Raw genomic sequence first — 12,374 nt, forward strand, 5'->3', positions numbered from 1 at the left:
GCTTGAAGCTATGCACGGAGATAATAAGTTTATGCTCAAATTCACCCTTTTTATTCCTACAATTTTATAAATGTTTCTATAAGTAGCTTTGGTAAACGTGAACGAATTTTCTATCTATTTCAGCAATTTTAAATGCATAGCTCCTACAAAAAGCTCCACTGGCCCATCTACTGAAAAAATGCACTGAAAGATAAGATTTAAAATGAATGTCAGTGATAAGAGTTTTGTTTTTTACTTTTTTATCTTTCAGATGAATACATGTAAAAATGTGAATAATTAGATGTTTTGGAAACGTGACTCATGGATTCTTGTTAGCTTCTCCACAGTGGCGCTTGCTGCAGTTTTCCTACTTGATACTTTGTGTAAAAACAACCTACCTAAAAACCTTTTTTTTAATAATTTAAGTCTTGACAAGAAGTAGCTTGAAACATTTACAGAATACCTTCTAAACAAAAAGTAATAGCCCATTCTAAATAGTGGAATTCTAAGTAGTAGAACAAATATTAGCCAGTTCTAATAGTGCTGAGGAAGTGAGCATTGGAGAGAATACTAGACTTTGAGGAAGGGTGATCTGCTAAAGAAGCCCAGTTCTGGTAATGATGACTCTTAATAATGAAAGAAGGATGATGTCTTGAGCCTTTTGCTGGGTTTATATTACTGTGCTGATCTTGAATTACTTCAGTTGGGTGAGAGTAATGTTCCATGTGCTCATGTTCCATATGCTCAGATACATGAAAGAAAAATCAGTTTGTACCCAAAGCTTTGTGAGAGAGGGTGAACTAGCTAAACATAAGAGGTAACGCAGATCCAAAAGTATCTTATTGCAAAAACAATTCAAAATTGTTCATGGACCCCGAGTACTCAATTGTTAAAACTAAACATATAGGAATAAATGGAATTGTGCATGTCAAAAAAAAAGGTGTTTTGCAAGTGTATGCACAAAACAGGGATGACTGGGGAAGCTCACGCTGTTTGCTTTTTCAGCGTACCACCTTCTAATTGTGTTTGATGCCGCCTCTAATAGTGCAGGGCAATGAGTGATCATACCCCTGTTCCCCTTCTGCCTTTCATTTGGGAATTTTGAAAACTTCTGAGGTATCCTTACTCAGATAGTCAGACTGAAGTCCTTGAATCTACATTGTTGTTTTTGTGGAAACTGTTCCCTTTTTTCACACCCTTCTATGTACTTTTTTTCTTGCTCCCATATTCTTTTTGAGATGAGAGGACAAGATCTGCAAGCAGAATCTAGGATGTGCATACTATTAGTGGCACAGCAATTTTGTTTTCTATTCATCTAATAATTTCCAGTAGTCAGTTTGGTTTGGCTGTTGATGAGCACTGATCTGAAATTTTCATAAATTATTTTTAGTGACCATAAAATCTCATTTCTGAGTAATATAATTGACTTGGAATGTGGTATGTGTAAAAACACATTTGCTGCTTCATCATAATCATTACTTCACCACATAGATGATAAAAAGGCAGGTGAAAGTCTATAGTGTGAAATGGAAATTACAAGTTTTAGCAGTCAACCAACAGCTTTATTATCAAAAGCTTAACCAGCCAGTAGGCTTCTTCACTGTACTGTGTGCCAACTTTTTCAATCATTTGTGAATGTGTAGTGCAACCCAGGCTTTATTAGCTTGCCAGATGGGACTGCAGTAGTCACCCCTATCCATTTTGAAAGGGTTTGTTTTCATTTACTCATTTGTTGGCATATTCTCCTTGGCAAATACACTTAGGGCATTATCTTTTTTTTTTCGTGGCCAGGAAGCTTGTATTTTGTTATTTCACAGCTGTGAACTTTGCCACAGAATGATACTCTTGAAACCACTATGGTAGCTCGATTTTGGAGCTGTAGAATTATTTTTGGTTAGATAACCTAATCCTCACAGTTTGAGATGCTAATGGTGAGTTTCTTGGGGAATGCAGAAAACAAACATAATACAGGATGAGTAAAAAAACTATTTTATTTTCATTAGCTATGAACTGTTGGAGGAATAAGTGTATGTGTATTGTGATTTACTGACTGAAAATACATTTCATCATTCAGGTTAATTTTTTTTTTTTTTTGTCCTTAAATTTATTTGTGCGATATGAAATATGGGCTCTTATTTAGGTCTTCCTGAAATAATTAAATAATAGTGGCTTGTATCATTGCCTGTAAATGAAGAAATGCTGCAGGGGACCAGGTTACCTCTCTGAGTTGCATTTAAAGTGCTTTTGCCAGCTGACCCAATTGGGAAAGCAGTATCAGATCCTGCTGTGTCAGAGACAGTATTAAAAGAATTCATTTGAGTTAGCCTTAGGCTTTAATTATATATATGGAACTGATGCCTACTACTTATCCATGTGTAATGTTTCTTCACTTGTTATAGGAAGTTCTGTTTTAAGGAATGTGATAACAATAGCAGAAAGATCTATCACTAAGCCCTGAAGAAGATTCTTCATATCAGTATTCATCTGAGATGGGGTTAGATTTACAGGTTGTATTGAAGAAGTGCTCCTTTTGCTTCCCTTTGAATGAAGCGGAAGTGTTTGTATGAGAAGTATTTTGAAGCTTTTGCTACTTTGAGAAGTGACTATTTGTGGCATAGCTTTAAAAATGTTTTGGTACATAAACCATTAACAGTCCTCCCCTGTTGTTCATCTTCTTACTTGCTTTTGCAGGAAATGAGTTGATTATCTTTTTGGCTGACCAAAAGGAGCCCTACTTTAAGCCCCGGGTTAAGTTACCAATGAAGTAAGTATTGATATGCAATGGTGAAACAACGTAAGCAGCTGTTTCTCTTGAAAGTGCATCTCTGTAGTCAGTGGGAATGTGACTAGAATTGTCTGTGCTGTTGTTACCTGTTGGATTATTTCATTCAGCTTGCCCTTAGAGCTCCTGTTCCCTGACCAGTTTCCTGATTAATTTCTTGATATATTTTTGTTCCCATTCGCTTGGATTTTGTGGGTCATATGACAGAATTTGCGGAAGATGAGTTTTGTCATTCCTATTGTTAACTAATTGAAATGCTGGGGTCTGAACCCCGAGCCCCGAATTAAGGTTGACATATGGGTGATTCCCACAGCCCTTCATAACGAGGTGGTGAGTTTGCCTTATAGCTTCCCCCCAGGGTGCGGCCGGCCCTGCTGGGGGAGCCATAAGGGAAAAGAGCCCCAGGGGTCCCGCACGGAGTGGACAAAGGTCAGGTGTCTGCTTGGGGATAAAAGCTGGGACCACTGGCAGGGAGTCAGGAGTGTCTGTCTGTGGAGTGCACTCCCCAGAGCTTCCTGGTTCAGGGCAGACCTCCTGACTCTCCCTGGAGCTGGGACCCAGTCTCTTTAGACCTTTGCGAATGCGGGTCGATCAGGTGAGAGTCGCCATGTGGGCACCTTTTTCTTATGTGTTTAACTGGCTGGGCTGGCTGTTTCCCATGCCAACTGTGGGGCACCTCGGGGCTCTGTTTGTACCACCTGTTGTGGGCGGAGTCACATCTTTTGTGGGATTGTTGGGGATGGCGTCAAGTATGTACCAGCTGATTGATCTGTTTGTACCCCCAGTGATCATTCATGGAATGTCCTTTTTGTGTACAATACAGTCTGTGTATTGGATTCTTTTTCTGCTGGTGGTATCATTTTTGCTGGGTCTGGTCATTGGCAGAACACTAATAGGTGTGATTTTTTCCCCCACCCCCCATGGAATTTCTGTGCTTTGGTCTTGGAATATTTTTGCAGTTGACTGACTTTCAGGACATTATTTTCAAGCAGAGCGAGCTATCATACCATATCTTAAGTAAAATCTTTTTGGCAGGTAGTTCTAATCTCTGACCCAAGACATGTTTTCAGGAAAATGCTTCTGGTTGCTGGTAGTTGCTAATGGAATCCAAGCCAATATCATCTGCTTGAGAAAGAGATAGGGAAAATGGCATTCTGGCATTTCTGTGTACGGATCTGTTCCTCTCTAAAGTTTAAATGTGGCTTTAAAACAAAACATCAGTTTTTAAGAAATAGAAAACAATCTGTGTGTTTATGTACTTACATATGTATAGTTGTAACTGTAATAGTATTAAGGATATGTTATTGCTTATGCGTAATGCTTACTAACAGGATGATGTCCATTAAAAGTTAAACTCTTGTTACAGCTCAGCTTCACCGTCTGTATGTTTTTATTTTTCCTTATTCCCTTCTTCTATCTTGGAAGGAGCTAATTTGTTTAGTGCACTAAAAATGCTCTGCTTTAAATTCTTAAGAGAAAGATCCATGTTTGTGTGTGTAAAATACTGAGTATGGGTAAAGAAAGAAATAAAAACATTTGTAGGGAGGAGTGGTAAGATGTGGCAGAAGACAGGAGGGCATGACATTGTCTTTAAAAAGACCTACCTCTCTGACTGCTGTTGCTTAAACTGTTCCTTTTGCTTTATGGTCTTGCTCTTGAAATGTGATCAAAAGATCTTGCTTTCTGAAACACATTTTTGAGAACTGGTTCTAGAACAAATGAAGGGATTTAATGAGGTCTAGATAGCATTAACAAACAGGGTAGGGCTGAAGAATGCCTGTTAGCTGAAATTTATAGAGTTTAAAAAGTCATCCTTCCTTAGAGGAAGGCAGCCTGCAAAATGCTTGATTTCAAGTTATATTTGTAATAGACAAGGAGTTATAAAAAGCCAGGTTGTTAAAGGATAATGTAGTGGACCACCTAATAATAATTAGGTAATTTCATAATAACAAAAAGGCAAGCCTTTGAACACACAAATACTTTCAATTTTCATTCACGCTTTTATACAACTATTTGGGATTTTTTGTTTTTAATTGTAGATCTCTTGGTGTTACCATAACCAGTGTAGTTCCTGGAGATTATGATGGTGATTCACAAATGGATGCCCTCTTGACCACCCGGGCACAAAATCACGGCAGAGATGAACTTTCAGTGTTTATTTTCTGGGGGCACAACCAAACATTAGGTGAGTTGCTGAGACTGATTATTAATAAGATTTAGACTTATTAATAATTGAAAGTATAATGAAAAATTTATAACTCATTTTACAGTGTCGTGATTGTTTTTATAACTAAAGTAGGGATTAGCAGCTATTCACCTTCGTAGTTGTTACCTTGCTATTGGAGTGTATTCAATAATTAAAGGGAATACAGCTAAAACTTGCTTTATACCATGCAACAGACATAACCAAACAATAGTGCCATTTGACAGTAATCTACTAACTGATGAGCTACTTCTTATGGCTTCCCCATTATGTATATCAGCTTCACAAAGATTATCTCAAAAGAATTTTCTTGAATTTAAAGTATGCTGAGAACCTGGTTTGAAGTTTAGTGTATAAACTTTCAAAATATCATAACAAAACTTACTAACAGTAATGTAACACTCCTTTTTCTGTTAAACCAAATTCTTTCATGACAGTGAAACACTAAAATAGGTTTTGAGAGAGAGGTTTCTAGAGTCTCTAGCTGGAATTTTTTAAGAACTGCAGAATAGAGTTGTCAAGAGCCTTTTAGCAATGTACTAGGTATAGCTGATGCTGTCTTAGGGTGGAATTGTGAACTCTATGAACTCTTGAAGTCTTTTCTGTTGGCTTTGCTAGGAGAGGATTTTGGGAAGAATTCAGGGTTTGAAGAATGACAGCAAAGCAAAAGAAGATACTCTTAAGTCCACAAAAACTACTGGAGAATAATCACTATTATAAGTAACTGTTTTAAGATAGTTACTGGTCATGCAAGTGATAGTCTTAGATACCACTGTTCTTGGCTTTTACCAGAGGTGAAACAAGCAAGCTGGGGAAGTGCACTGGATCAAGTACTAAGAAAATGAAGTATCTCTAGTAATGGGGAAAATATGAAGGATTTGGATTCATTTATGCTGTCTTGCTTCTTAACACATACTGAGAAAGGCACAAATGAGCGTATGGGGCTCAGAAAAGGAGGCAGAGGTTAAAAATTCAGGCAATGGTTGGTAAGTAGTGAGGCTGCTGGGACTGTATGTGTTGCCTGTTTGGGTAGTAGGAGTGTGACGGACATCAATAGGAGGGTGCTGTCATACAAAATTTGAAACTGGAAAGGAGAAAAATGGGGAGAGATGAAAGAAATGGGGATGATGAGGCAAGGAGTTGGATTACAAGTAAAAGTGAAGTCTGAGAGGTGAGAAGGTGATAAGGATTTAAAAGCCTCACTTCCCATTTAGGCAGGTTGCCTCTAATCCTTATTTCTAACACTCAAGGTTTATTATTAAGAATGTTTTTTACATTGACAAAACATTAAATAGATGTCTTGTATATAATGTTAAATTTTTAGACTGTCTTAATCCCAGTTATTTCAGATTTCGCATGTCTCTGCAGTCATACACAGAAATAGGTTTCACCAAGATCTATTTAGAATAATTTGTTGAAGAGTTTAGTGGAGAGAGAAGTTTCAGTGTTTTAACTGTAGCTCACCTAATAATTCCAGGAAGCCACTTAGTAGTTTATGTTCAGTGGTGGCTGGCTTTTAATTTTTCTAAATCATTAAACTGATGGTTGCAAATTAATAGAAGAATAGTTATGTCTAAGTTAAAGATGCAGATGTCATAACATACTGGTAACTGAATCAAATTAATATTTTCTGTTTTCAGATCTTAACCATAAAACTATGTTAAATAAGACTTTTCATGATGAACCCCTAGTAATGGAGTAAGTATGACCTACTTCTTTAGAAAACAACATTTATAATAGTGACTAAGAGCAATTTAAACATATTTTAATGCTGAGCTTTGAAACACATGCTCTTTTTCGTTTAAGGATAGGCTGGTTTGTGTAATGTCAACTGGTCTAACAAAAGATGAAGATAGCTTACATTCTGTCATTAATCTTATATATCATCCTGACAATAGTAACTAACTAAGATTATATTTTAAACAAAAATCAGTATTCGGTTTTATGCAGAAAAGAGCTATTAATTTTTTTGGTGAATTTTGTAAAGCACAAACCTTCTTGGATTATCAGACTCAGCAAATATCCTTCTGACAGTGCTCTTTCCTCTGAAATGCAAGACAAAAAAGAGAGAGGGGAAATATAGCTGGAATATCAGGTGCCTGGCACAGTGTAAAATACTGAGACACGTACTACTACCAGCAGCTCAGCCAAGAGCTGGAACTCAGAAAAAAACACTGAAAGCGGCTGAAAATTCCTCATTGCTTGGTGAGGAAAATGCTACCCAAATACGTGTTAAATTAAGAACAGTTATCTTCAACTCCTGTAATGGTTAACGTCATACTGAAATTGTTTTGTATTTTCAGCTTTAATGGAGACTTGATTCCTGACATCTTTGGTGTTACAAGTGATTCGAGTAAGCCACAGATACTGATAGGCGGGTAAGCTGGGGGTTTGTTTATTAGCATGAATTTTGGTAACTTATGCTAATCCCATAATAAATATCTTTGATATTTAATAATCCCATAGTAATTTGTATTACAGAATTCTGTGCTGTATGAAAACAAAGAGTTTTGAAGTAGAATCTGTAGAATTTAAGCTGAATTTAGATGGAGTGACATGATGATGCAAGAACTACTAGAACAGATCTATTATCAGTGATGACAAAAGGAAAATGTGTAAGAGTTTGAGGTAAACAAGATAAAAAATATTTATTTAGGAAATTAATTGTAACAGAAAGGTGAGACAAAATGGGAAATCAAGAGGACAGGAAATGCAAAGTATAAGGGTATTAAGGGTGTTTATTATTAAACAGGATGACCTCTTTTTTTCTTTTTTAAATAACTAAAAACATGGGTCTGTATATCTTTTCCAGTGACTCAGTGACTTTTGTCAAACTGAAATCAGCATACATTCAGTCTTTGACTTCTGTAAGGAAGAACTTTATTTATAGTATTGTGGGTTTGGGCATTCTTTGAAAAAGAAAGAAGCCTCAAAATAAGGATACTTGAATTAGAGTTCTTTCCTGATTTACAGATTTTTCTCTCTGTTTTCAAAGACTGTGCTCCAAAGATAGAGAGTTGGATTGTAAAAGGCAAAACAAATTCATTGTTCTTAGCTTTGTGATATTATGCAAACCACTCTTGACATTTCCTTTTTGAACTATTTACTTTTAACTGATAATTTCGAATTATGATTAATAATAAAAATAATAAAATTAATTCTGAATAATGCAAAAAAAAATTAGGAACTGTGTTTGTTAGGAAAAAAATTAGGAACTGTGTTCTTAGAGAATTGGACTTTTATATCAGTTCTTTGAAGAAATTTGCATTTTCTAAGTTGCCTTTTTGCAGCTTTTAAGTGGAACTTGATAGGATTGTTTTGAAGATAATATAGTAACGTTGTATAAACTTGCAGCTTTCTGTATTTCAGGAGAAATCCAAGTGCTGGCATTGCAGCTGGTTTAGGTTTGCATACAATGAACACTTAGGTTTCTTTTAAAATAAAGTGTTTTAGGAAGTCTTTGCATTCTGATGTGGCTTTTTTAGATGCCTTTTGAAACAAGAGAAACAGTTATCACTGGAGAAAACTGAGATGATTACTCTGTCTCTATGGCAACAGTATATCAGCTTTCTATCCTACATTTCCATGGCCCTTAAGAGATGTTTAGATAAGGATTTCCCCCACACAACCATCAGTGAGTTTAGCAAATCTGTACCTGGTGTGCCTAACTGGCTCTTTTACTTTCCTCAGAGATCATTTAGAAGTGATGTAGGATAAATAACCTCTAAATGCGTAAATAGAAACTATGCACTTCTTGGCAATATGTTTTTGGTCATTAACCTTGATGTTTTATCAGCATTACTTTTATTTAAATTGATGGCTTATGGAACAGATTTCAAATTCACAAGGGTGTTTCTGAACACCTTGCATTGATTATATGTTGAAAAATATTATGAGCTTTTGAAGATATGGAAAAAGGGGAGAGATTTGTCTTGTTGCGGAAATCCTTTAAGTAGATACAAAAAATACTCATTACAGCTCGAAATAAGGCTGAGTGCTATAAGTAAAAGCTTAAACAATGTCTTATACATGGAAAACAGGTTCGTGTCATCTGTTTAGAAAAGCATTTTTCTATTTCTAATCTAAAATGTTTTTAAACTTATGCTAGAGCTGTATAACTAACTTTCTTGCCCATCTTCAAAACTGAATACATATAAAAGCCTATAGAATATATTTAGGTTTTTTTTTTTTAAGATTAAGTGATTCTTTTAACCTTTTTAGCACTCAGTTATCTCTGGCATGTAGTCAGAGGCTTTTTTTTTCCTTACCATAAAATGAATCTGTGAAGATAAGGACTTCAGTAATATGTAATGGCAGTGGAATAATCCAAGTAATTCCAGACAGTAGCAGTATCACTGTTCCATTGTTGTATAGCACATACTGAGATTTTTCTGAGCTCAGGGTTCTGGAAGCAACATACCTGATTCAATGGCTATGTCTTCTGAAGGGTTTGTTTTATTTCTGTGTGCTGCTAATAGGGAGGTTTGCTGGAAGTTCAATCATTTTTGGAACAGAAAGCAGCAGGGAATGTATGTTTATAAATAAAATTATCACCTGCTTGGCAAATTAGATAACTAGCCTGTAGTCCATCATGATGTGATAGATTAATTCTTCTGCTTATTTTTTTTTTAAGTGACTAAAAATCAAGTTCATTTACATGCAGCAGGCATGAGCTGCTTTAACAGCATGTAATTATGTCCTTTTTTGCTCATGGTTGTTCATCCCAAAGTAGATTTCAGAAGTACTGACAGCAGACCTCCTTGAGGAGACCCAGGACAGCAGTCAGCATCTCAGGATTTACAGAAGTCTAGGCACTAAATTTCACTTTGTGGGTAGAGATCCTTTCCTGCGTATGAAAAAAAGTTGCTTTAGGAAGTTAATAAAGTCTAACTGAAGCCCTGTGCTGTGAATCATCCCCAGAACTTTTCAAGCAATTACTCTTGTTAGTTAAGATGTTGTAAGCTAGTAGTAATTTTAACTTAGCGTTAGGGAAACATACTTTGTCCAATTCTGTTTAAAGTTTCAAAATTTTTTAAAAAAGGTATATTATAATTATGAACAATCCCTACACATTAAGTGTATTGCTTTTTATTCTTCTCTGTAGGAACTTATCATGGCAGGCTGCATTGGAAACTCAAAGTACAATGTATATTCCACACTCTCATGCCTTTATAGATTTAAATAATGACTTCACTGCTGGTAAGTCATAAAAATATTAACTACTTTCCTAAAACTATTTATCACCAAGTATACAATCTAATGTATTGCAGCTTCCTTCTAATATTCTAGTAAATTTCAGTGATGATTGTAAGCGCTGGTTCTTGAATGTTATAATCTATATTAATATGATTTTGCTAGTTCTATGGAGGTTTTTTGTTTTAATGATTTTAATATACAAAGTTTAAAAAGTCTGGAATTTAAAATATAACTACCAAAATTAATGCCCTAATAATGTTTTCTACTTGTTGATAATTTAATCAGAACTGATGCTTCTTCTGAATTATTGTGTTCACCATTAAAGCACTGTTTCCTGTTTTTCATGATACTGTACTCCAGTAATCAGTTTGCAACTGAACCAGAAGCAGTGCTGCACTGTTTTCATTTTGAGTCTGAAAGGAGTTTTATAGTTCATTCAGGAGAATGTTTTCAACACTGGACTTAAAATTTGTTTTCTGAAGACTTAAATATGAGTTCATTCTATTTTATTGTAGCTAGCTGTATCACTGAGAAAACAGCATGTGAGGCTTTATTCTTCTGTTACTAAACAAACAATCCTATGACCAGTTTATAATTCAGTGCTCACAAATGAGTACTGGAGACAACTTTTCTTATGGTAGATAAACTGCATTCTTCATTTGTTGGTGGGGGTGGCTTTGTTTTTGTTTTTGTGTGGTGGTTTTGTTGTTGTTTGTTTGTTTGGGTGTTTTTGTGTGAAATACACAATGCCATTCAACCATGGATTACCATGATAAAACTATTACTTAGATACCTGGTTCATACCTCCAAGCACATTTAAATATTGTGCTAAACTTAATTTCTTCATACACTAAACGAATTCTGAAATGCTTTATCTTCTGCTAGATGTGCAATATACATCAATTTATATATGGTAATTTTTGAAAGAGAGCTTATTTTTTCCTGTTTACTAGCATGGGAATGAAAGAGGAAGGAGTCCATAAATTTAATTAAGATGCTTGTAAATGTTGGGGATTAAGTTAATTGCTTTAGAGCATAGTCAAATCTTAATATTCAGTTCTGGCACTTTGCTGCATGAAGCTGGTGAGTGGAAATTCCAACTGGAAAATTAAATTTAAGGTTGCTTACCATAATCAGTGTTACGTAATAACCAATTCTAACACATAGTTCTACAAATCCTTTGGATTTCTTTTTTAGTGGCATGGGAAGCATAGATGAGCATTCCAGGCAGCATTTTAAGATGAATATACTGAAATCTAAACTCACATGTAGATAAAGTGGGAATTTTTTGCAATAGTACACAAAGGTTTTTATTCTTTTTTTTTATATTTTATTTAGGCTAACAGCCTAAGAATGTCCAGAGAGTTCCAGTTAGTGCTAGTGATACATGGAAGTTCCCCTATGAAACAGAAATGAAAGTCAGGATCTTTGCAGGAGGGAGGTGCTGGGAGCTGTTACAGATTCACATCTATTTTCATGTCTCGAGATGTGAATAGAAGCTTCTATGAAGCACTCTCTCCTGACTTGCATTTGCTTGTAAGGATATAGCACTGCAGGCTAAAATGTGTTGTTACAGCAACCTCAGGAAAATTTCAAGGAACAGGCACTCTGGGATGAAAACTGGAAGAAATATTACCATTGAATCATTTTCCTTAAAATAATTTTTTTGCTTCAAAGATGGGAATGCTGAACTGTATTTTTGATGTCCGCACAAAAATTGGAAGAACTGTGAACAAGACATATATTGTTGAAAAACAACATTTTATTTGTGCTATTTGATATTTCATGACTGTGTTATTCTAAGACTGCCTGCTGCCAAAATGAAAAGTCTACAATCTGCTCCTATCTGCACATTTATGGCAGTTCCCTCACATCAGCAATAGCAACAGCTCAGGAACTGAGACCAGTGGGAAACAATTCATTTTCACATGAGCTATTGAGCTGAGCCAACTTGCCATGCAGCTTCAGGATTGCCAAAGCCAACGTAAGCACAGAGAGAAGGTTGACTCCTCTTTCAGTAGCAGCAGTTGTAGCCTGCCTTTAACCAAGCATGAAATTGTACTTTGAGTCTCATTGTGCCTTCTTAAAAAAAATACCTGTTTAGTATTCTCACCATGTCTCCTTTAATTTGTGTTAGTCTATACAGAATTGGGCAAGTGACTCATAGTCATGGAAGTAGCAGCTGATGTAAATTAAGAAAAAAGAAAGACGAAC

The 12,374-nt window shown here is 35.7% G+C and overlaps 1 protein-coding gene across 1 annotated transcript in view; it reads left to right on the forward strand.

The window, feature by feature from the left end:
• Nucleotides 1-2,632: 2,632 nt before the first annotated feature.
• Nucleotides 2,633-12,374, forward strand: part of ITFG1 (integrin alpha FG-GAP repeat containing 1) — a gene marked incomplete at its 5' end in the record, with an annotated part of 80,143 nt that continues 70,401 nt past the window's right edge. The window contains 5 exons of the mRNA XM_008947722.1: nt 2,633-2,743; nt 4,801-4,946; nt 6,605-6,662; nt 7,268-7,342; nt 10,069-10,163. Coding sequence (XP_008945970.1) covers nt 2,633-2,743; nt 4,801-4,946; nt 6,605-6,662; nt 7,268-7,342; nt 10,069-10,163 — 485 coding nt within the window. The remainder of the gene's footprint in view (nt 2,744-4,800; nt 4,947-6,604; nt 6,663-7,267; nt 7,343-10,068; nt 10,164-12,374) is intronic.

This window comes from Merops nubicus, unplaced genomic scaffold (assembly GCF_000691845.1).
Source record: "Merops nubicus isolate BGI_N331 unplaced genomic scaffold, ASM69184v1 scaffold16909, whole genome shotgun sequence".
Classification (NCBI taxonomy): Eukaryota; Metazoa; Chordata; class Aves; order Coraciiformes; family Meropidae; genus Merops; species Merops nubicus.